The sequence below is a fragment of the Myxocyprinus asiaticus genome, chromosome 17 (assembly GCF_019703515.2).
Source record: "Myxocyprinus asiaticus isolate MX2 ecotype Aquarium Trade chromosome 17, UBuf_Myxa_2, whole genome shotgun sequence".
Lineage (NCBI taxonomy): Eukaryota > Metazoa > Chordata > Actinopteri > Cypriniformes > Catostomidae > Myxocyprinus > Myxocyprinus asiaticus.
Window position 1 is genome coordinate 4,978,494 of NC_059360.1, and position 26,655 is coordinate 5,005,148.

At 38.6% G+C, this 26,655-nt stretch overlaps 1 protein-coding gene across 3 annotated transcripts in view; it reads right to left on the bottom strand.

Annotated features, from left to right (window-relative positions):
• Positions 1–26,655, bottom strand: part of LOC127455373 (polypeptide N-acetylgalactosaminyltransferase 16-like) — a 63,043-nt gene that overhangs the window by 10,150 nt on the left and 26,238 nt on the right. For all 3 annotated transcript variants that reach the window (XM_051723226.1, XM_051723225.1, XM_051723227.1), the window contains exons 5-7: positions 17,552–17,617; positions 10,211–10,332; positions 137–224 (exon numbers count right to left, since the gene is read on the bottom strand). In XM_051723226.1, coding sequence (XP_051579186.1) covers positions 137–224; positions 10,211–10,332; positions 17,552–17,617 — 276 coding nt within the window. The remainder of the gene's footprint in view (positions 1–136; positions 225–10,210; positions 10,333–17,551; positions 17,618–26,655) is intronic.

The window sequence follows — 26,655 nt, forward strand, 5'->3', positions numbered from 1 at the left end:
TCATTTTTGTCTAAGAGAAACAACTGAGATATTAAACAGACACAATTGAGACATGAAAGAGATCCTTCCAGTGGCAAAGCGGTGACCTGATTCAGAGATCACAGACTTACACGGAGATCACGTATAGTTCTCTCACCTCCTCTCAGGTCTGCAGATGCTGCCATATAGACAAAGTTATCCAGACTGATGACATCAATGATCGGACTGACAACTCGAGTGTGATCCTACGACAGAACACAAACAGAATGTCCACATAGAATTAAAATGGGTAAAAATCTTGAAACAAGTACCACTGTTGATTTCGTTTCTTCTAAATTAAAGAATTTATACCTTTTGAACTGACACTTATTTTTTATTCAGATCTGAGGTCACTATAAAAAAGAATTCCAACTGACATTCCTTGAATCAGTGCATGTCAGTCCAGCTGAATATAGCTGTTTGTTTGAGGATCCCGATAAACCCAACATAACAACATCAGCTCAACCAATGTCCTGAGTTTGGGGCGGTACCATCTGAGAAAATGCACCTTAATCTCTGTGGTAAGCGGGGCCAGGAGTGTGTCATACGTTTACGCTTAAAATGTAAAAGTCCTTGGACACATAAATAAGTCATGTGAAAAATCATTTTGAAATCATAGAATCTGAAAATCTTACAGAACCCCATCAATTTTGCATTTATGTTCAGGGCTCAAGTTGAGGGGGGATTTAAGGGGAAGCCATCTCCCTTGTTGAAAGAAACAGCAAAAAAACATTCACCTTGTAAAACCTGGTAATCACTTACCATCCCCTTTAGATCAGTTGTGTCATGTATTACTTAGAACTAACTATGCAAGTAAAATATATAAATTCTCTATGTACGACAAATTACAGACTTTAAATAACAGCGATTAGGCCATTAGAATTAGATTTCTACATGTTTGGGGTCGCCAGAATGCGCCAGTGTTCTGAAAACACCAGCAAACAGGTATGTTGGAGTTTAACGATGGGTTGACGTGTCCTTCCCAGTGTTCACATGAAAATTATGTCACTGAAGGTAATACAGTTTTTTTCAGTGTCAAGCACATTTTAAAATGGCCAACAGTTCAAGGATTTGTTTTTTAACTTTCTTTCAAAAGAAGAGAATAGAATGTAATATATTGCTATTACTAGTGCATGTTACAACATGTACGTAAGGGATAATGTACACTCAGCCGGTTGTTATCGCAAAATAAACCCAGACAGGGTGATCAGGACCCTGATGCGAAGTAGGAAAGATGACTCGCAATACCCGGATGACTGGTCTGATATGTCTTAATCCCCAGATTTGCAGTTTCCACTCAGAAATAATAGGACTGCTAGATGGTGCTATTGACCAATCAGAATTGAGTATTCCAGAGACCCGTGCAATAAATGTTTTTAAATTAGGGCTGTTGATTTAATGCGTTAATTTAGTGTGATTAATTATATAACAAATAATGCGCTAAAAAACTAAATGAATCATGCCCCGACGTGTATGTAAATTCCGTAATAAAAGTACGGATTTTTCTACCAATACATGCCACAAGTGGGCAGAGAGATCTTCCAATGTTCACTATGTACGTGAGACGAAAGTTTCAAAAATGTGGCGTTTATGACGCTGAATACCATTGAGATGCTCAAAATGCATCCATCTGAGGCACGCACATGTAAATAGAGCGACAAATTTACACTTTTTTTTTCTCCCCTTTTCTCCCCAATTTGGAATGTCCTTGTGGTGGCGTAGTGATTCGCCTCAATCCGGTTGGCGGAGGACGAATCTCAGTTGCCTCCGCGTCTGAGACCATCAATCAACGCATCTTATCACGTGGCTTGTTACCGCGGAGACAAAGTGCATATGGAGGCTTCATGCTTTTCTCCACGGCATCCACGCACAACTCACCACACGCCCCACCGAGAGCAAGAACCACATTATAGCGACCAAGAGGAGGTTACCCCATGTGACTCTACCCTCCCTAGCAGCTGGGTCAATTTGGTTGATTGGAGACCTGGCTGGAGTCATTCAGCACACCCTGAGCACAAACTTGTGACTCCAGGGGTAGTAGTTAGCGTCTTTACTCGCTGAATTACCCAGGCCCCCTCGATTACAATTTGTAATTGATTAACAGCCCTATTTTAAATCAACACTTTTTTAGGGTTTCGTCATGCTAAGGTAAAAGAGACCTCACCTTTAAAACTTATACGCATTTAATGTCACTATATATGCATTTCCATTTGGTACCACTAGACGCAGACATCACACACTTCATCTTTACATATTATCAACGTTTTGTCCATTGAATGATCGTCACGTGTTGTTCCTCTAAATCCTTGCAATGTACCATCACCATTGCAATCCCTTATGGTTAGGAAAAATAAATATTTTTTTTTTCTTTGCATGGCTATAACCACATGTGTGGAAACTGACCCAATTTAAAGTTTAATGCTGTGTGCACACTGAACAGTGTGTGTGTGTGTGTGCGCGTGCTTAGCCAGCATTAAAACAAATGTCAAACTGCAGGTCAGTGTGACACTTTGCTTGCTGCTGTGTAATAAAACATGTGCATACATAAAACTATTTATGAGCATGTTAGCATTTGGATCACATAAAACATTGCGCTAGGGAAGTTCAGATTACAACAGCACAATCTACACAAGTGTTTTCAATTAGAGCTGACGCTCACTGGGTAGATACTGAACTCAAGAGAGATTCTCTGCTCGGAGCTTGAGGGGGACACCCACACCTCCATCTGCAACAAAATAACACATATAGACAAAGTACTTTTATACATTCCTACAGCATTTAATGACACCCCACTAGAAAGAAGCCCATATCTAATTTGTTTCTCTGCCTGACAAAAAAGTACTATGGTGGTACCATGGTAGAGTGATGGTCTCAGAAGGACATAATAAGGTACTTTCATATGGTAATGATTGATTACTATATTCATTTACCATTGTATTTACACTGTCCTTTAAAGTACTTTTACAAAAAGAAATCATATTTTGCATAAAGAAAATGAAGTCAAAATACTTGTGTAGTAGCCTATACTACCCTTATCTAAGCTGAATATGCAAAGTTAACAATAAGTAAGTCATTTGTAGGTTTTTTGGTTTGTTTGAGTATCCCAACCAGCCTGACATCGCAACATTGGATCTATCTGTTTGTCTGACCAAGTAAATTGATGTGGGAGTAAAATATTTATTATTTTAGCAATTTCTTTTGGTGGCGTTAGTGGTGCAGTTACACACTTCCCCTTTACCCTTGCAAAAGTTCTGACAAATTTGCCACAAATTTGCCACTCATTATTTTCACATACAAATGAGCTTGTGATTTCCCGTAAATTACTGGCAGAAGTTTGCAGCTCTTCGCTGGTAGTGGTGAACCTGCAGTAAACCTTTGGCAATAATGGACAATTTGCTGCTACTGGCAAACACGTCTATGGCAAACCTGTGGAAACAATAAACAATTTGCCGCAAAGCTCATTTTCATGTGAAAATAATGAGTGTCACATTTGCGGCAAGTCTGCCACAGGGGTTTGCCAGAACTCTCGATTTTCGTAAGGGAAATAGTCCTAAAATAGGCTTCAATTGCTTTCGGTAAAATATAATTTCTTTTATGTATTTATTTTGGATTTTGCAGAGAAATTAGACATATTCTTGACAGGTTTCATGAGATTCTTGCTGGTATTTGTGGTACTATGTCAGTACTCTGAAAATTTGCTGCTACCAGTGTTGGGTGTAATCCATCACTGTAATGTAATTACTTTTTTTAGACAAAAAGTTGTGTAACACTTTCCAAATTATTACAGCTACTGACTTTCAAGTAAGTTAATTAATTTTAAGTACATTGCTCGAGTTTTCTAAGACAGGAATTATGTTAATATGTGCGTCTCTTTGTCTTTGTTTCTTCTTTTTTATTAGTGAAATATTTAGTAAAATTTTGCCATGCATCACTATATTTTTTATAATATAAATCTTTTTTTTATTTAGTGTAAATATATCTGTTCATTAAGGGTGTATGCCCCATAATAAGCCCCCTAATAAAAATAAAAAAACTGTTAGAAAGTAACTTAAAAGTGAAGTAAATAGTAATGTGATTATTTTAGTAATCAATAAAGCAATCTGATTACAATTTATAGAAGTAATTAGTCATTTGTAGTGAGTTTATTTTTGAGTACCATACCCAACACTGGCTGCTTTTACCTCTGTTTGACATCAGTCAATGTGTATTGGACTCAACCAGTCACTTTGCTAAACTGTGAGTAGATAATAAAGAAGTATGTGTTATTTTCACCTCTCCCTCATTTCTCAAAGTATCCGTCGTGAAGATTGTTGACATTTCTGTCCACATTTTCCATTCAATACATAATGACCATTTACTCTCAAGCTCTAATTCTCTTTCAGTGTTGTTTCTTGAAGTACAGATCATTATAGATCGTTTTGTTGTTGTACAGGGCTGCATGCCTGATTTCTGCCATTAAAGTGATCTGTGATGTCAGAGCTCTCTGATTAATCATATTGGGAACACAAATGTATGTGTCACAATGCCAGCTCATAATGTCTGACTAAGATATTTGGCTGCTTGTAGATGTGGACAAATTAATATTAACAAAGTCAAAGAAAATAAAATTCTGTCAATAGAATTTAAAAATTGTGCTAAACTGAACAGATATTAATCAAGAAACAATTTCTAAAATTAAAATTATAATTGGTTTAACACCTTTTTTTAGTATCATTAAAGTAGCTGCATCCCAAATCACACATTTCTGCACTGTTCTACACCATTTTGTAGTGCGAGTAGTGTGTTTACACGGAAACTTCAACGAAAAGGTTACACCCCTGTAACGTAACACAACAATACAGTTTAACATCTAAACTTAACTCAACGTAACACTTCAAGGACTGACAAATGATGAACAGAACTAGGAGGGTATTTATACAAACAATGACTAATGATGAAATGGAGGGCAGGTGAGGAGGATTGGAAACAGGTAGGAGTGATTAGGGCAGTGCACTATGGCAAATGAAGTCCGGAGGAAAACTTCAAAATAAGAGTCCCCCTCGAGGGACAGAGCCGTGGAAGGCGGAGTCGTGGGAGGCTCGAGGGACAGAGCCATGGAAGGTGGAGCCGTGGGAGGCTCAGGGCTGGGAGCCATGGAAGAGAGTACAGCATTGGTCACGAGCATTGGCAGAGACTGGGGAGGAGGAGTTCTTTTCCTTCTCCTCCTCTTCCGACCAGCAGGGAGCATAGATACGTGGACGGTCAAGGCTACAGGCACTGGCTCTGGGACGGTCGAAGCTACAGGCACTGGCTCTGGCTCGTTAACCGTGGCAGGCTTGGGCACTGGCTCGTTAACCGTGGCAGGCTTGGGCACAAGTTGTGGTCCGGGGTTCCCGCCATAATTCATAGCATAAGGGGGTAATGCAAATTCGTGGTTTCTACTGCTGACTGCGGTAGGGAATCGGCCACCGGAACCTGGAGAGGATGAGCCCCCCCAAAAAATTATTTACGGGAATGGTATGAAGAGGAGTTACCTTGGAGATAGGGGGTGTGGAAGGCACGGAGGGAGGAGTCGTGGAAGGCTTTGAGCTAGAAGGTGGCACGGGGTTCCCGCCATAATCCACAGTATACGGGGGATCTACCACCGAGACTTTGTGAGGGTCTTTCTTATGGGTCGGTAGAAGTGAGAGGAGATGTAGGGATAGCATGGCTCACAAATATTCCAAAAAGGAAAGATTCTCTACTTGCAGAAGGGTTGTTGGACGGTGAAAGTTTAAGCCCATTCCATAGATGGAACAGAGGTAAGGGTCCAAGATAGTGGAAGAGGTGACGAGTTGACAGAATTTGCTGGTATAATCCAGGAGAGGAAGGTCTTGATGGAATAAATCCATAAGTGGTCCGGTCATCTCCATGACTATTGTGGGTCTAGTCGTGCAGGAGAGGAGGATTAGAAGGATTGCTGGAGTAGAGGAGGACGTTTGGTAGAGCAGGTAAGTGTATCCATATTCTTTGTGGGTCAGTCCTTCTCTAACGTTGGTGTCAGGAGTGGAAGAGAGGAGACGCAGGAGTAGATTCGTATAATCTTTTAATAATAATCGCTGGAGTGGAAACAAACGATCAAGCTCAACATGCTAACGCAGGGGTGTCAAACTCAGTTCCTGGAGGGCCGCAGCCCTGCAGAGTTTAGTTCCAGCCCTGCTCTAAAATGCTTCCTTGTAATCTTCAAGCACTCCTGAAGACCTTGATTAGCTGTTTCAGGTGTGTTTAAATAAGGTGGGAGCTAACCTCTGCTGGACTGTGGGCCTCCAGGAACCAAGTTTGACACCACTGTAATGTAACACAACAATAATAAAATCTTAACATCTAAACTTAACTCAATGTAACACTTCAAGGACTGACAAAGGATGAACAGAACTAGGAGGGTATTTATACAAACAATGACTAATGATGAAATGGAGGGCAGGTGAGGAGGATTGGAAACAAGTGGGAGTGATGAGGGCAGTGCACTATGGGAAATTAAGTCCGGGGGAAAACTTCAAAATAAGAGTCATTGAAGAAAATGAAGAAAATGAGGGAGACAGACTATGACAATGATAATGATGAAGAAGAATATGATGATGATAATAATGGCCTTTTTAATGAATTAGGAAAAGAGAGAGGCTACATGGAGCAGCTGTGAGAAGTCACACTGCCTCTCTCTCTCTCTCTCTAATTCTGAGAAAATATCCCTCTGAAGATGCAGAATGAACTCAGGCCATGCATGACTCATTAGTGACCCTCAGCACTCAAAATGTTACAGTACTGTCATCTGCTGCAAGAGTCACAGAGCTTGAGAGCAGCATTCAGGGTCTCCACTCCTTTTGACCAAAAGATTTCCATTACTTATGCAGTTGTTCGTGTTTACTGGATAAGGCTTTATTTCTACTATATATAGATTGCACTCACAAAGAGCAAATTTTAGCCAATTAAATATTTTACAGCTGAACATAACTAGACAACTGTACAGTGGAAAGAATAAGTATGTGAACCCTTTGGAATTACCTGAATTTATGTATAAAATTTGACATAAAATCTTGTTTGATCTTCATCTAAGTTACAATAATGAACAAACACAATCTGTTTTAACTAATAACACACAAATTATTGTTTTGTTCTTGTACATATTTAATACATCCTACATACATTCACAGTGTAGGCTGGGAAAAGTATGTAAACCCCTAGGCTAATGACATCAACAAAAGCTAATTAGAGTCAGGAATTCGCAAACCTGGCATCCAATTCATGTAACAAGATTGGAGGGGTGGGTAAGAGCTACTTTGACTTATAAAAAACACTCAAACGTTTTGAGTTTGCTATTCACAAGAAGCATCTGCTGATGTAGACCATGCCTCGCAAAACAGAGATCTCAGAAGACCTGCAATCAAGTATTGTTCCTTTGCATAAATCTGTGAAGAGCTTAGATATTCATCTGTCCACAGTTAGACAAACTGTCAATAAATGGAGATGATTTAGTACTGTGGGAACTCTCCCTAGAAGTGTCCATCCAGCCAAGATGACTCAAAGGGCACACCAAAGAATGCTCAATGAGGTAAAACAGAACCCTAGAGTGACAGCTAAAGACTTGAAGGAATCATTGGAACTGGTTAACATCTCTGTTCATGAGTCTACTATACGGAAAATATTAAACAGGCATGGTGTCCATGGCAGGACACCACGAAGGAAGCCGCTGCTTTCCAACAAAAATATTGCGTGCCTGATGTTTGCCAAAGACTGCCTTGACACTCCACAACGCTACTGGGAAAATGTTTTGTGGACTGATGAAACTAAGGTTGAATTGTTTGGGAAGAACACGAAGCACTACGTATGGCGTAAAAAGGGCACCGCATACCAACATGAAAACATGATCCCAATGGTGAAGTATGGTAGAGGGAGCATCATGATTTGGGGAAAAATTAATTCCCATAATTAAATGGTGGTGGCGTAGTGGACTAAAGCACTGAACTGGTAAGCAAAACGTTGTTGGTTCAATCCCCACAGCCACCACCATTGTGTCCTTGAGCAAGGCACTTAACTCCAGGTTGCTCCAGGGGGATTGTCCCTGTAATAAACGCACTGTAAGTTGCTTTGGATAAAAGCATCTGCCAAATGCATAAATATAAATGTAAATTCCCAAGTTTATATAGTAGCTTTCCTACAGGATAATTTCAGGGTGGCTGTGCGCCAGCTGAAGGTCAGTAGAAGTTGGGTGATGCAGCAGGACAATGACCTTAAACACTGAAGTAAATCCACTACAGAATGGCTTAAAAAAAAGAAAATCCACCTTTTGGAGTGGCCCAGTCAGAGCCCAGACTTTAACCCAAGAGAGATGCTGTGGCATGACCTCAAGAGAGCCGTAAAATGAATGATAACACAGAACACTCTGCTGCGTGTCTCTCGCTCTCTGTCTGCCACTGTCTCCTCTCCTTAAATACTCCCGTCACTCCTCACTGGAACATTAGACAAGTGTGGGGCACAGGTGGAAATCAATCACCACTCATCTCCCCAGGCCTCACTCTGCCTAGATGCCGCTCAGCCACGCCCACATCGCCACAACTGCATTATATAGTTTTGGCCGACACACTGACAGGATGGCTTTCGGAGTCATAATTCCGTGTTTCTGGGAATAGGAACAGGACGAGGGGAAGGAGAGGGGAAGAGAGGAGAGAGATAAAGAGAGAGAAGAGAGCAAGGAGAGAAAGAGAGAAGAGAGAATGCTCGCCGGCCCTTGAATATGCCGCCAAACGGTCCTCAGCCAGGGCGATGGCACTGGACCCTCTCAGCCGCTCCTTTTGGTAGCCTGCTGATGAACTACTCCAGTACCACCAGCTTGAATATCTCCTCGGCATCGCGATCTTCAGTCAGCGTGCGAGGACTCCACGACAGCGTTTTCTTCATCCAGATACTGGGTTTCAGCACCACTGTGACAGATCTCTTGCTACTTTAAAGGAGGAAGCTGGAACCGGGTGAACAATCCAACGTGAGTTAAATTTTTACACTTTTCAGCATCAACCAAAGAGTTGCTTTTCAGCACAACATAAAATGAATGATAACACAGAACACTCTGCTGCGTGTGTCTCTCTCTCTCTCTGTCTGCTGCTTTCTCCTCTCCTTAAATACTCCCGTCACTCCTCACTGGAACACGAGACAGGTGTGGAGCACAGGTGGAACTCAATCACCACTCATATCCCTGGGCCTCACTCTGCCCAGACGCCGCTCGGCCAGGCCCCCATCGCCACAACTGCATTATATAGTTTACTAAAAATACAACTTGCTTTTGGTGCCACCTGTGCCACCTGATTTCACCAGGAAACTAGTCAACAACACTTCCAGCTTCAGCCACTGGGGGCAGTGGTTTAATTTTCTGTAAGCACAGACTTATTTCAGCAGCAGAATTTTCTACCTCCTGTTGCCGAAATCACAGTAGTTTCCATTCAAGTTGCGATTTCAATTTATGCAAAAAAACATAATATCGCAAAAACAATGTGCGACTAAAGCCGTGTTTCCATCCCATATGTTCAAAAGAACAAAATCATCACTTCTGGATAAATTGTAGCCACTGTGACTCTTATATTAATAAAATACAGTTTAGAACACACAGACAAAACGCTGTAAAGATCTTTGTCTCATGTCTGAGAGCGACAGAGCGTCACACAGTTGCGGGAGCACTATGTGTGTGCGTTCCTCCATCCTTATGACTTTACAATCTGGATTTATAATATATTTTTCAAAAGTGTCAATAAACCTGCTCTTCGGCACAGTTTAAGATTGTATTCAACTTGTTTGCTCTGCAAACTCTTTGCAGGCTTTGGATTTTCTAGACAATGTTATTTCAGGACTACCAGAGCAACATTTTAGATAAATTCAATTGGAATTTATTTGGTAAATGTGTTTCCATCATAGTTTATGTGCATTTCTTCTTTTCGAATGAAAATGTATCCACCTCAAGCAAACATATACGTTTTTAATGTGCATTTTGGTGATTTTATTTGCATCTTGATGTTTTCATCCAGCGGTTTTTATGCGATAACACAAAATGTGCATAAAAATATGTGGATGAAAACACAGCTAGTGCGATCAGTCTGCTCTTGTAGCATTGGGAATTCTGATTCATTTTAATCTTAAATAACTTCAATGTAGTTCATCACTTTTGTTAGTAGCTTATAGGGTCACACACCTCTTTGACTCTCTGGATCATGGGCTGCAGCCAGTCTGTGTTCACTTCACAGTGACTGTCCAGGAATGTGAGGATGGAGGCAGACGCCGCAGACGCTCCTCTCACACGAGACCTGATCAGACCTGACCAACACAACACATTCATTATGCATACATACTGTACACTTCCCCAAAACTGCAATAACCAAATACTTTAACGGATGTTTTACACATACACTAAATCACCTTCCCAAACTAACAACAAAACTATATAATACATTTATTATGCGTAAATCACTGTCATAAAATAACACAATATATTACATGCATTACACACACATCAGCATTCCTAATGTCTTCAGAAGACTTCAAATATAGCATCATAGGAGTTTGGACTACTTTTGTGGTACCATTTTGGAGCTTGACAATCTGAATTTAAGGAGGGATTTAACAGACAAATGATTATTTATTAAAGATGGAAACACTTTACAATAAGGTTGTATTTTTTAAAATAAGTAAATGCATTAGGTATCATTAACTAGCAATGAACTATTTTTTGTATAGCATTTATTAATCTTGGTTAATGATAATTAAAAAAAATACAATTGTTCATTGTTAGTTCATGTTAGTTCATAATGCATTAACTAATGGTGACATGTACAACTTTTAATTTTAAATTGTAATACTATATGTTGAAATCAACATCAACCTAGATTTATAAATGTTGTAAAAGTATTATTCATTATTAGTTCATGTTAAATAATTTAGTTTACTAATGTTAACATACTGTATACATCCTTAATGTATAAATATTGCAATCATTACATAAAAATAAGGGCTGTCAATCAATTAAAAATGTTAATCGATTTACATGGTGTGCAGATTAATCGCAATATAAATATTTGCTGAGAAAGCCACTCAAATAACAATAATTCAATGTATAAAGATGAAATAATTATAAATAGTTATATTTAAATAATGAAAAATAATATACAGTGTGTATATATATATATATATATATATATATATATATATATATATATATATATATATATATATATATATTAGGGCTGTCAATTGATGAAACATTTTAATCAAATTAATTACATGATGTGCCGATTAATTAATCGAATTAATCGCAATTAATCGCACATCAATTCTGGCTGAGAAATTACCCCCAAAAAATAATTTAAAGTCATTATTGTGTTAGATGAGAAAAGCATTGAATAAACATTACAAGAAGTAGCTTTAGAAAGAAATATATTATTTTATTTGATTCAACAACTTTAGGCTACAATGGCCATAACATTTTTTATTATTATTGAACATAAGCCTATAACTTAGGCTACAATGTCCATACATTTATTTTATTATTGAACATAAGCCTGTCCCTTAGGCTACAATGGTCATAACAGAAACACAGCTAAACTGACATCAATTCTTCTTACTTCTCATTCAACCAGTTGCTAGGACAAACTAACTTGTTTACATTTTCTGAGTGTAATGCTGCCATCTTTTTTTGGACAATGTTGCCTGCCAGTGAGAAGAGACTTTCGCATAGTACAGAGGTTGCAGGGGTGGCCAGATAATTGCGAGCTAAGGAAAACAGTTTAACATGGGCCCCTGCGTGAGCTGACCACCACTGTAGAGGACACTCATCCATCGCAATACTGGGCTCTCCTCTGATTCAGAGTCTGAACCCAGCAGGAGGATTCTCCTCTTCTTTGCTGGCTCATGTTCTTCGCAGGGTTGTGGAGTATCTGTGCTGTGTCCTGCTTCTTCTAGTATCTTCTCAAGGCTGGACCACACCTCTTCTCTATCTCCTCTTGGTAGGCACTTCAAGTCCTTAAAACGTGGGTCAAGAGCTGAAGCCTTGAACCTTACCACATAGGCTGGATCCTCATCAGAGACCTTCATTATATGGTAAAGATGGCGGAGTGCAGGCAGCACCACAGAGCATGAGACATAAGCCTCACCCAAGAGTTCAGTCACATTCCGGCACTGGAAGATATATTAAATATGAACAATAAATAAAGTTCTCTCTTGAATTAAACTGACACCAGTACATTTAATTTAGACAAGGCAAGCTTATTTATTTAGCATCAATTTATAAAGAGTGATTCAAAATGCTTACATTTTGTATAGTTTTTAAACATTTTATGGAGTTTTTAATGACTATTTTTTTTTCTTGCCACAGGTGCCTTTGGCTTGCTCAATAAGAGCTTTAAGACATTAAGGCATGATTTTCTGTGAAGGAAAAGTATATTGTGTAACACTATACAAATAAAATTGAATCAGCAAACAAACAACAAAACATGCAATAAAAATAGAACATGTGACACTACTGTAATTGAGGTGGGTGGGTGTGTGGTGGGCTTACCTGCATGGTTCAAGTTGCAGTTTGTCCCACTCAGCTGCAGTCAGCATGACTAACTTGTGTTTCTGTTGGACTAAAGTAGCCTTAACAGCCTCTTGGTTCCGTAAGAGATGGGTGATCATTGCGTGCGACGAGTTCCACCTTGTTTTTTTTTCTCCCCTTTTCTCCCCAATTTGGAATGCCCAATTCCCAATGCGCTCCTCGTGGTGGTGTAGTGACCAATCCGGGTGGTGGAGGACGAATCTCAGTTGCCTCCGCGTCTGAGACCGTCAATCCGCGCATCTTATCACGTGGCTTGAGCGTGTGACCGTGGAGCCATAGCGCGTGTGGAGGCTTCACGCTATTCTCCGCGGCATCCACGCACAACTCACCACACATCCCACGAAAGCGAGAACCACATTATAGCAACCACGAGGAGGTTACCCCATGTGACTCTACCCTCCCTAGCAACCGGGCCAATTTGGTTGCTTAGGAGACTTGGCTGGAGTCACTCAGCATGCCCTGGATTCGAACTCGCGACTCCAGGGGTGGTAGTCAGCATCTTTACTTGCTGAGCCCAGGCCCCGAGTTCCACCTTGTTGGAACATCCTGTATCAGTTGCTCTCTCTGTTGTCCAAGTGCTGTTTGCTGCTGATGTAGTTCCTCTGTATTAGCAAGGCTGTGCTTAAAATGTCCAACAATTTTGTGACACTTTGTCAATGCATCAACAAACCCACTGTCAGAGAGGCAAACAGTGATGGTCCTCTGCAATATGTGTGCGACACAGGGCATGAGATCAAATGGAAGTTTTCTCGCTGCAGCAACCAAGTTTCGAGCGCTGTCTGTTCCGATGGTAGTCACCTTATCTTGAATGCCCCACTCCTCAGCCACTATTAGGAACTGTTTGGCACATGCATGAGAATAGTGCCTTGTGACTGTCTTCAGTACCGTTAACTCAAAGGACTGAAGTTTCCAGTCACGGTCGATGAAGTGTGTAGTAACACCTAGATAGTTGTGATTACTGACCGAGGTCCAATGACCTCCGGTCAGGGTAACATATTTAGCTTGAGCTAATACGTCCTCTTTTGATATTTTTTCTGTGTCATACAGCTGATTTATTTTCAAAACTACCGTACTTCTTGATTGTGGTTTGTAGATTGTATCGGAGGACACCATTCGAAATGCTTCCATCAACCACTTGTCTTCCACTATATTAACAGGACTACAATCCACAGCAATCCATTTGGCTATTTAGACTTACTAATTCTGTGCTGCCTGCTCTCGATCAGTGTGGTTTGGTGGAGTGTGTTGACTGTAGCAGCTGGGGTTGTGCTAACTGTAGAGCTCGCTAAAACATACTCTGAGATCAGGTGGTATTTCAGGCTAGAATTGCTTCAATGGTATGCAAATTCCTTATTGCAGATAGTGCAAAAGACTTGGTCTTATCAGTGATTCCATCTGGATGCGTTTTGAATTTAAAATTTCCCTTCAGAGGGCCAAGCAGAATTTGGTTGTCTCCTTGCATCATGCTCATCACTAAGCATCTGCATGCAATGTAAGATGGCGTACAGGTCTGGGGCGGGTGCGTTAAATGCGTTAATCGTTTTAACGCATTATTTTTCCCATAATTAATCGCACTAAATTAACACGTTAAATTGACAGCACTAATGTGTATATATATATATATATATATATATATATATATATATATTACAAAAAAAAGTTACATTTACATTTTTATGGCATTAAGCATTAAGAAGACAACACAAAAAGTGGCTTTAGAATACAATATATTGTTTATTTCCATATTATTGAACATAAGCCTATCACTGGCCTACAGTTCACAGCAATCCATTTTGTAATTTAATTTGTCAATCAGTCCGATATTTTTTATGAGGGCTTGTCTAAGGACCGTCGATGTTCACCTGCGTCAGACAGATGCTTTTGGAGCATCTCACTTTGGTTGAGTCGCATCATAAACATACCATTTTTAGGTCGCCGTGTCAAGTTAAACATAGTTTAATCCTTCCCTAAAATCAAGCTGTGTTTTGAACACAAGAACGCATCCTCATGTTGTGCTCTCTGCTGAAGAGTTGGTTTGTTCTCTGTGTAAGCTGCGAGTTGCCTATACAGCTAAAGTTTTGCTTACTGCCCCCTGCAGACAACAGGTGGTACTTCAAGCTTGAATTGCTCAGGAATCTTCCTTATTACGGTCTGGGGACATGATTAATTGCATAAATTTTTTTAACGTGTTATTTTTTATACAATTAATCGCACTGAATTAACACATTATATCAACAGCCCTAATAAAAATACAATGAAACGTGAGCATAAATAAATAATGAGTGAAACATATTTTATAGGGATGCACATACACTATATTGCCAAAAGTATTCGCTCACCCATCCAAATAATTGAATTCAGGTGTTCTAATCACTTCCATGGTCACAGGTGTATAAAATGAAGCACCTAGGCATGCAGACTGCTTCTACAAACATTTGTGAAAGAATGGGCTGCTCTCAGGAGCTCAGTGAATTCCAGCGTGGTACTGTGATAGGATGCCACCTGTGCAACAAGTCCAGTCGTGAAATTTCCTCGCTACTAAATATTCCACAGTCAACTGTCAGTGGTATTATAACAAAGTGGAAGTGATTGGGAATGACAGCAACTCAGCCACGAAGTGGTAGGCCACGTAAAATGACAGAGCGGTGTCAGCGTATTCTGAGGCGCATAGTGCGCAGAGGTCGCCAACTTTCTGCAGAGTCAATTGCTACAGACCTCCAAAGTTCATGTGGCCTTCAGATTAGCTCAAGAACAGTGCGTAGAGAGCTTCATGGAATGGGTTTCCATGGCCGAGCAGCTGCATCCAAGCCATACATCACCAAGTGCAATGCAAAGCGTCGGATGCAGTGGTGTAAAGCACGCCGCCACTGGACTCTAGAGCAGTGGAGACGCGTTCTCTGGAGTGACGAATCACGCTTCTCCATCTGGCAATCTGATGGACGAGTCTGGGTTTGGCAGTTGCCAGGAGAACGGTACTTGTCTGACTGCATTGTGCCAACTGTGAAGTTTGGTGGAGGGGGGATTATGGTGTGGGGTTGTTTTTCAGGAGCTGGGCTTGGCCCCTTAGTTAAAGTGAAAGGAACTCTGAATTCTTCAGCATACCAAGAGATTTTGGACAATTCCATGCTCCCAACTTTGTGGGAACAGTTTGGGGATGGCCCCTTCCTGTTCCAACATGACTGCGCACCAGTGCACAAAGCAAGGTCCATAAAGACATGGATGAGCGAGTTTGGTGTGGAAGAACTTGACTGGCCTGCACAGAGTCCTGACCTCAACCCGATAAGAGCACCTTTGGGATGAATTAGAGCGAAGACTGCAAGCCAGGCCTTCTCGTCCAACATCAGTGTCTGACCTCACAAATGCGCTTCTGGAAGAATGGTCAAAAATTCCCATAAACACACTCCTAAATTTTGTGGAAAGCCTTCCCAGAAGAGTTGAAGCTGTTATAGCTGCAAAGGGTGGGCCGACGTCATATTAAACCCTATGGATTAAGAATGGGATGTCACTTAAGTTCATATGCGTCTAAAGGCAGATGAGTGAATACTTTGGCAATATAGTGTATATGGAATTTCTGGGTCAATACGGATGACTGATAAACGATAATTTTACTTTTTTACTTTTTGACTCTTTAAAATGGAGCCGCTATAGATAATTAATTAAAAACTACTCACTTTAACCAGTAAGACTGTATTTCAACTTGTATTGTTTTTCAATATTTATTTATTTTTTAATTAAAAATGTCATTAAATATAATAGGAAATACCCCTTTTAAATAAAAAAAAAAACTATACATTGTAATGCATTAAACTAAACAATGATGGAGGAAAGATGTCCTGAGTTACTTCAAGAGGCACTGAATTAAATTCAAGAGGCATTATATTCATGATCTTAAGATGCTTTGATAACTAATTCCTGCAAAATGTCCTTTATCTCCAGCACAGCCATGTTGCATTAGGCATCAATTTGACAGGCAGTGTTAGGTAAGTTTCTCAAAAAAGTAACTGGCTTATGTAACTACTTACGTACAATTGCAATCAGATTACTGATTATGTCATATAAAAGTAATTACTTTTAAGTTACTTTTTAAAACACTTCTCACAGAAAAGCTTGTTTTTTGCTCAACAAATGTAAAATAATGTCTATGTTTCCCCTTTTTTCAATGTCGTATGAAAAAATATACACTCTGCACCACGTTTCTTCCTTACAATGACTTGTTAAAGGGTGTACGCCCTTCAGCTGTCACAAAAATGCAAAAAGACGTACATATTAACATAATTAAATAATATTATTTTTGAAATGTGTAACCCAATTAATGTACTTAATTACTAAAGTAATTAACTTAATTGAAAGCCAGTAACTGTATTGTGTGATTACTAGAATATAAAATGTAATGTGTTACACTCCCTTTTTGTCTAAAAAAGTAATTTGATTACAGTAACTGGTTACTTTGTAATCAGATTACATCCAATACTGATGACATTTTACATTAGGTTACATTTCAAAGTTTTGTTTTTTTATTTTAAGGTGTAGGCCTACTTAATGTTATTTTCATTTGACAATACAATTCGCACCTCAATTATTTATTTATTAATGCTCACATTTCTTTGTATTTTTGTTTATTGCAACTTTTTATAATATATTTAATTATTTCGTTATATATTTATTTATTTAATAAATTTTGTCCAATAGATCCCTCCATATGAATCCTGCTAAATATCTCCTTTTGTATTACATGTGGTACATAGATGGGGGAAAAAACATATGGGTTTGAAACGACTTAAGGGTCAATAAAGACAGAATTTAAATTTTTGGGTGAACCGACCCTTTAAAATCTTGCAAGAGAAACAGCTACACTATGTGGAAGAGCAAAGCTATGAGAACTTTGAACTCCACCAGTTGTTACTGCATGTATTGTATATGAGTGTATCTTCCCTCTTCACGTACCTTCCCGCCGTTCATTTCTCAGACAGCGTACCTTCGGGATCTGAGAGAGCAGTTGACAGTCTTCAGCTACAGAGAGAAAGAGAGAGAGAGAGAGAGAGAGGACATCAGATTACCCACAATGTAAACACAACCAACACACCATACAAAACAGCAACAATGTTTACACTATTAAATCATGTTTTTTAATGCACAGTTAACTATATAACAAAACAAATAAGGGATAATGTACACACCTGGAAATGTGCTTCATAACACATGAACAAGTAATGGTTTTATTCAAGTGAAAAATATTAATTAACATCACTGAATCAACTTGAATATCTTATAACAAATATTTTAAGGGTTAAATCAGGTAGAAATAGCTCCTTAATGTAATAATTGCAGATTTCCACTTTTTAAAGTGCAGTCAGTCGGTCATGATCACACACACACACAAAAAAAACTGACGCTAAAGGCCAAAGTATACTTCAGTCTGCTTACAGGATGCATGATGCAAATCTCATCATCACCAGAGTGCATGAGCGAGTTATTTGCACTAATTAGTGGGTCCACAAGGTGGCAACACTCACATTTGAGCCATTGATGTCATGAAGAAGCACTAGAAGAAGATGTAATCATGGCTAAACATCAGGAAATTAAGGTAAAATTAACAACAGTGGATGTACAAGTCAAGAGTGTGTGTGTGAGGAGGTCAGGAGATACCTGCATTTGTATAACTGGAGTCTGAAGGAATATAAAGACATTTTTATGGGTTAAAACTCCTGAAATGAAAGTTGGGTTTTACTGTGAAAATGGAAGTATACCTAGGGCTTAAGTGGAGGCATCTTGTATCACCATGAAAGGGTTTATTTTGCAAAAATTACTTGGCGACTGTACATTAGCACACTTATTACATGCTACTTACCAAAAAATAAATAAATAAATAAAAGTACAGGAATTATTGATTTAGTTTAAGTTATTGGTAACACTTTACATTAACTTTCCCTTTGTTAAGGGTTTATAAAGGTTTATTCATGACCAATATGTAATTTACGAAGGCCTTAAAAATAATTGATATGCAGTTAAGGACAACTTTCATGCAATACCTTCATAAAAGTGAGCCATTTCACCTCACATGTTATAAATACTTAAGACTTATTTGTAACTAATAACCTTTGAAAATGTACCGTAACGTAAATTGGACACATATGAAGAAAGTATTAAGGAGTTGCCAACATTAGAAACCAATGTACATAAGTGTCAGTATGGTTTAATGGTCATCAGGCTTTCTTGTATGATATACAGTGGCAAGAAAAATATGTGAACCCTTTGGAATTAGCTGGTTTTCTGCATTCATTTGTCATAAAATGTGATCTCAACTTCATCAAAGTCACAAGTATAGACAAATACAATGTGCTTAAGCTAACAACACACAAACAATTATAATCTTTCATGTCTTTATTGAACACATCCCATTAAACATTCACAGTGCTGTGTAAAAAGTAAGTGAACCCTTGGATTTAATAACTGGTCGAGCCTCTTTTGGCAGCAGTAACCTCAATCAAGTGTTTCCGTTAGCTGCAGATTAGACCTGCACATCGTTCAGAAGGAATTTTGGACCATTCTTCCTTACAGAACTGCTTCAGCTCAGCCAAATTCTTAAGATGTCTTGTGTGAACGGCTCTTTATAAGTCATTCCACAGCATCTCTCTTGGGTTAAAGTCTGGGCTCTGACTGGGCCACTCCAAAAGGTGGATTTTCTTTTTTTGAAGCCATTCTGTAGTGGATTTACTTCCATGTTTAGGGTCATTGTCCTGCTGCATCACCCAACTTCTACTGAGCTTCAGCTAGCGCTGATTCAGATATCTTGACAAGCTTGGGAATTCATTTTTCCCTTGATGATGACAATCAGTCCAGGCCCCGAAAGATCAAAGCAGCCACAAATCATGATGCTCCATCTGCCATACTTCACTGTAGGGATGATGTTTTCATGTTGGTATGTGGTGCCCTTTCTACAGCATCCATAGTGCTTCGTGTTCTTCCCAAACAATTCAACAATTTCATTAGTCCACAAAACATTTTCCCAGTAGCGTTGTGGAGTGTCAAGGTGGTCTTTGGCAAACATCAGGCGCACAGCAATGGTTTTGATGGAAAGCAGCGGCTTCCTCTGTGGTGTCCTGCCATGGACATCATGCCAATGCTTTCCGTATAGTAGACTCATGAACAGAGAAGTTATCCAGTTCCAATGATTCTTTCAAGTCTTTAGTGGTCACTCTAAGATTCTTTTTTACCTCTTTGAGCATTCTGCGGTGTGTCCTTTGAGTCATCTTGGCTGGATGACCACTTCTAGGGAGCGTCTATTACAATACTACATCATCTCCATTTATAGACAAATTGTCTAACTGTGGACAGATATCTATGCTATTCCAGATAATTTTGTAACCCTTTCCAGCTTTATGCAAAGCAACATTTCTTGATCGTAGGTCTTCTGAGATCTCTTTTTTGTAAAGCATGATTCACGTCAGCAGATGCTTCTTGTGAATAGCAAACTCAAATTGTTTGAGATCTTTTTATAATTTAAAGTAGCTCCAACCCACACCACCAATCTCATTCATTAATTGGATGCCAGGTTTGTCAAATCCTGACTCAAATTAGCTTTTTTTGATGTCGTTAGATTAGGGGTTCACATATTTTTTCCAACCTACACTGTGAATTTTTGAATTATGTATTCAATATGTACAAGAACAAAACAATAATTTGTGTGTTATTAGTTAAAACAGATTTGTTTGTTCATTATTGTAACTTAGATGAAGATCAAATCAGATTTAAAGACAAATGTACTGTATATAATAAATATATAATAAATGCAGGTACTTCCATAGGGTTCACAAACTTTTTGTTTCCACTGTGTGCTGTGAATGAGCACGAAGACCTAAAAGGTATTTTTGCAGAGGACTTTAGGTAACTTGGATTAGGTAAAATCATTATTTTGACATCAATGTGATAAGGAAATTGACAACACAAGTGAGTAAATACATTACAGTAATGAAAAGAAACAAAGTGGATTGTAGCAAAATTACACAATCCTTTTTTTAATCACACTGTAATAGACTATTTTTGCTGCATTGCAAAAAATCATGAATTAGGGAATTGTATGTTTTTGATTAATATACTGTAAGTATGAATAAATGTATTTATTAAGCACTTATAACATGCAAGTTTAAATGCTCATTATTTGTCAAGTATTGCATAAAAGTCCCATTTTTATTCATGTTATTATAACTGCATATCAATGATTTATAATACATTTAAAAATGACTCATTAGACATTAATGAACCCCTTTATAAACCTTTAACGAAGGGAAAATTAATGTAAAGTGTTACCAAGTTATTTTATTATGTGAGAAGGAAGAGACTGCTATAATAAGTAATAAGAGAGACTGTTTAGCGGTCACTATATAGAATGCAGCTATTGATTGATCACAATCTAGTATTCCAGAGAGCTGGTCAGTAGTCTGTGAATGGAAATATCTATTCACAAACACATACACGCTCACACAAATGAACACAATCTAAGCCGTGTCCACAGGTGACCTTTGAGGAGGAAGGATTAATTACAGCACGATCATGCTGCACTGATCAAGTAAATCTAGAACTGTGAGTAATCAGAGCGAGAATAGAACAAATGACCAGCCAGATCATTCATTCACCGTGATCATACATGTGTTTGTATGAACACAAAAGCTCTTCTGGTTTGTACTGAATATACATATGTGTGTGTGTGTGTGTGTGTGTGTGTGTGTGTGTGTGTGTGTGTGTGTGTGTGTGTTTGCATGATTAAAGAGAGAGAATAGTGACAGATGGTAATGGGGGAGGGTATACCGCAGATTACTCGAGACAAAAGTCAAATCACACTCTCTCTAACGTCAGATATCATGAGTGATCTAACAGCCAGATTTCTCTTCATGTTTTCACTTTGTTTGTCAGTTAGTCCAAGAGTCCATACAGTGTGTCTCAGAGAGAGACGTGTGTTTGGGATTTGTTGTTTAGGTTTGTTATTTAATATCATTGTTAATTACATATGAATATACAGGTTGGAGATTAAAGAGATAAAATAAGTAATATTCGGCTGGTTATGTGATCTCAACATGTTGGGCCCTATGAGATGATGGTTTCTTTTTAAAGTGAAACAGCTTTTATACTGATATGACTGAAGTCTTTATCTATATATTTATGTGTACATGAGTGAATTGTAAACAAGCAACTTTTCAAAAGTTTTTCTTTAGGTGTAAAACGTTTTAATGAAGAAAAAATACTGAGTGCACCTTTAATATGATATCATATTTTGCTGTTTAAAATTAGAAGGTCTTTGAGCTTCCAGTCTTAAATCTATGCATTAACCTTAACATTAGAACTTAACATTGTCACTGTTAAAATCATGTGTCACAACATTTGAGATCTACATCAATATATAATTTAAATTTATATATTTTAATTTGTATTTTTTGAAATATATTTTATATGGCTGTCAATAGATTATTGTTTTAATAAATTACATAATATGGCAATTAATTAATCAAATTAATTGCTAATTAATTGCAAATCAATATTTGCAGAGAAAGGCCCCCAAATAAAAAATATTCAATATATAATGATAAAATAAATATAATTATTTATATATATATATATATATATATATATATATATATATATATATATATATATATATATATATATATATATTTATATACAGTTGTGCTCCAAAGTTTGCATACCCTGGCAGAAATTTAGAAATTTTGGCATTGGTTTTGAAAATATGATACTGATGCTAGATACTGAGCCATGGGGAGCAGAAAAGAACTGTCAAAAGACCTGCGTAACAAAGTAATGGAACTTTATAAAGATGGAAAAGGATATAAAAAGATATCCAAAGTCTTGAATATGCCAGTCAGTACTGTTCAATCACTTATTAAGAAGTGGAAAATTCGGGGATCTCTTGATACCAAGCCAAGGTCAGGTAGACCAAGGAAGATTTCAGCAACAACTGCCAGAAGAATTGTTCGGGATACAAAGAAAAACCCACAGGTAACCTCAGGAGAAATACAGGCTGCTCTGGAAAAAGACAGTGTGGTTGTTTCAAGGAGCACAATACGACGATACTTGAACAAAAATGAGCCGCATGGTCGAGTTACCAGAAAGAAGCCTTTACTGCACCAGTGCCACAAAAAAGCCCGGTTACAATATGCCCGACAACACCTTGACACGCCTCACAGCTTCTGGCACACTGTAATTTGGAGTGACGTGACCAAAATAGAGCTTTATGGTCAGAACCATAAGCGCTATGTTTGGAGAGGGGTCAACAAGGCCTATAGTGAAAAGAATACCATCCCCACTGTGAAGCATGGTGGTGGCTCACTGATGTTTTGGGGGTGTGTGAGCTCTAAAGGCACGGGGAATCTTGTGAAAATTGATGGCAAGATGAATGCAGCATGTTATCGGAAAATACTGGCAGACAATTTGCATTCTTCTGCACGAAAGCTGCGCATGAGACGCTCTTGGACTTTCCAGCATGACAATGACCCTAAGCACAAGGCCAAGTTGACCCTCCAGTGGTTACACCAGAAAAAGGTGAAGGTTCTGGAGTGGCCATCACAGTCTCCTGACCTTAATATCATCGAGCCACTCTGGGGAGATCTCAAATGTGCGGCTCATGCAAGACAACCAAAGACTTTGCATGACCTGGAGGCATTTTGCCAAGACGAATGGGCAGCTATACCACCTGCAAGAATTTGGGGCCTCATAGACAACTATTACAAAAGACTGAACGCTGTCATTGATGCTAAAGGGGGCAATACACAGTATTAAGAACTAAGGGTATGCAGACTTTTGGTAATTTCATTTTTTTCTTTGTTGCCATGTTTTGTATTATGATTGTGCCATTCTGTTATAACCTACAGTTGAATATTAATCCCATAAGAAATAAAAGAAATGTGTTTTGCCTGCTCACTCATGTTTTCTTTAAAAATGGTACATATTTTACCAGTTCTCCAAGGGTATGCAAACTTTTGAGCACAACTGTATATATATGCTTAAAATACATTACATTATTGTGGCAGACAAATAAAGCTTAGACAATACAAAAAGTGGCTTTTGAGGGCAATATATTGTTTAAAGGTGCACTCAGTAATTTTTGTCTTTGTCATCTTGGACTTACAATGACACCTAGTGGCTTGGATACAGCATATTATTTTTTTTTTAATTCTGTTTCAGGTGCCATTGTAGAAATGTAGTATTCACAGTCAGTCATGATTACTTTAATCAATGAGTGAAAGTGTCAAATAACAGGACGGTTACTGTGATTTAGCGAGTAGTATTCGGCTGGTCATGTGATTCTAAAATGGTAGCCCCCATGTGAGGACCCTCTCCATGTAGAATAAAACAGCTTTTATAAGGTTACTGTTATGACTGGAGTCTTTATTTTAATATGCGTGGTCATGATTCCCTACATATACTGCAAAATTACAATTCATGTCTTTAGAAGTTAAACTTTTTTAATGAGGAAAAAATGACTGAGTGCAACTTTAACTCCATATCAATGAACAAAAGTTTATCATTGGTCTATAGTCCACAGCAATCCATTTTGCAATTGAAATCTGTCAATCTGTCTGAGGTAGACTTATTCTAAGTTTTTTTTAAGGAAGCATCTAAGTACACATGCGTCAGACGGGCGCTTTTGGAGCATCTCACTTTGGTTGCATTGCATCATAAATGCAGCGTTTTTAGGAAGCGTTGTCAAGTTAAACGTAGTTTGAAGCTTAAGAAAGTCATGTATCAAGACCCCTGCATTTCTAGTTGTGCTCCATCCAGCTGTGTTTGAACACAAGACTGCTTCCTCACTCCTCATCCTTAGCTGTGTGCGGTCAGTAAGTTGGGTTTGTTGCCTGTACAGCTGGAGTTGTGCTTACTGCCCCCTGCTGACTGAGACTAGCAAAAACATGAAGGCGGTACTTCAAGTCTGAATTGCTCCAATAGTAGGAATATTCCTTATTACAGTCCGTTGTAAAAAAAAGAAAATTTGATATATTATAATATACAGTGAATATACACTATATTGACAAAAGTATTCGCTCATCTGCCTTTAGACGCATATGAACTTAAGTGACATCCCATTCTTAATCCATAGGGTTTAATATGACGTCGGCCCACCCTTTGCAGCTATAACAGCTTCAACTCTTCTGGGAAGGCTTTCCACAAGGTTTAGGAGTGTGTTTATGGGAATTTTTGACCATTCTTCCAGAAGCGCATTTGTGAGGTCAGACACTGATGTTGGACGAGAAGGCCTGGCTCACAGTCTTCTCTCTAATTCATCCCAAAGGTGCTCTATCGGGTTGAGGTCAGGACTCTGCGCAGGCCAGTCAAGTTCTTCCACACCAAACTCGCTCATCCATGTCTTTATGGACCTTGCTTTGTGCACTGGTGTGCAGTCATGTTGGAACAGGAAGGGGCCATCCCCAAACTGTTCCCACAAAGTTGGGAGCATGGAATTGTCCAAAATCTCTTGGTATGCTGAAGCATTCAGAGTTCCTTTCACTGGAACTAAGGGGCCAAGCCCAGCTCCTGAAAAACAACCCCACACCATAATCCCCCCTCCACCAAACTTCACAGTTGGCACAATGCAGTCAGACAAGTACTGTTCTCCTGGCAACCGCCAAACCCAGACTCATCCATCAGATTGCCAGATGGAGAAGCATGATTCGTCACTCCAGAGAACACGTCTCCACTGCTCTAGAGTCCAGTGGCGGCGTGCTTTACACCACTGCATCTGACGCTTTGCATTGCACTTGGTGATGTATGGCTTGGATGCAGCTGCTCAGCCATGGAAACCCATTCCATGAAGCTCTCTACGCACTGTTCTTGAGCTAATCTGAAGGCCACATGAACTTTGGAGGTCTGTAGCGATTGACTCTGCAGAAAGTTGGCGACCTTTGTGCACTATGCGCCTCAGCATCCGCTGACCCCGCTCTGTCATTTTACGTGGCCTACCACTTCGTGGCTGAGTTGCTGTCATTCCCAATCGCTTCCACTTTGTTATAATACCAATGACAGTTGACTGTGGAATATTTAGTAGCGAGGAAATTTCACAACTGGACTTGTTGCACAGGTGGCATCCTATCACAGTACCACGCTGGAATTCACTGAGCTCCATTCTTTCACAAATGTTTGTAGAAGCAGTCTGCATGCCTAGGTGCTTCATTTTATACACCTGTGGCCATGGAAGTGATTGGAACACCTGAATTCATTTATTTGGATGGGTGAGTGAATACTTTTGGCAATATAGTGTATATATATATATATATATATATATATATATATATATATATATATATATATATATATATATATATATATAAAAGGGTTGGGGAGTAATAAAATACATGTAAAGGGAATACGTATTTAAAATACAAAATATAAGTAATTGTATTCCACTACAGTTACAATTTAAATCATTGGTATTTAGAATACAGTTACATTCAAAAAGTATTTTGATTACTGAAGAGATTACTTTGCATTTTATTGTCATTTGTTTCATTTAATATTTAGTCCTTTCAGATGGAAAACATTTATACATATAAATGATGCGATCCAAAGTGCATTTGAACAGCGGTGAAACACTTTCTTATGATGTGTTACATTCATACGAGCAGACAGAGAAGTAAGTTTGATGTAAGTTTGGAGCACAAGAAATAGAAATAAACCTTGTGTAAATTGTCAGCTTTACGCTAAGATAAAATTATATTTCTAGCAATTTTACATGCACGTTACCAGGCACGATCATATTTTTTCAAGAAAATTCACATTGGATCATAATTTCTTTTTTTCTAGTAAGACCTTTGATATTAGGGCAAAAATCATATTCTTGATAATAATTTTTGTATTGTTTTCCTGTAAAAATATCTAAAAATCCTTAAAACAAGATCAGTTTGATTTATCTTGTTTTAGAAACAACACTGCATAAGATATTTCGGTTTTTCAGAGAATGTATTTTTAACATGTGTATTTTGTCTTACTGTACTGGCAGAGTTTTTATAGTCAAAACAAGTGAAAAAATCTACCAGTGCTGAAGA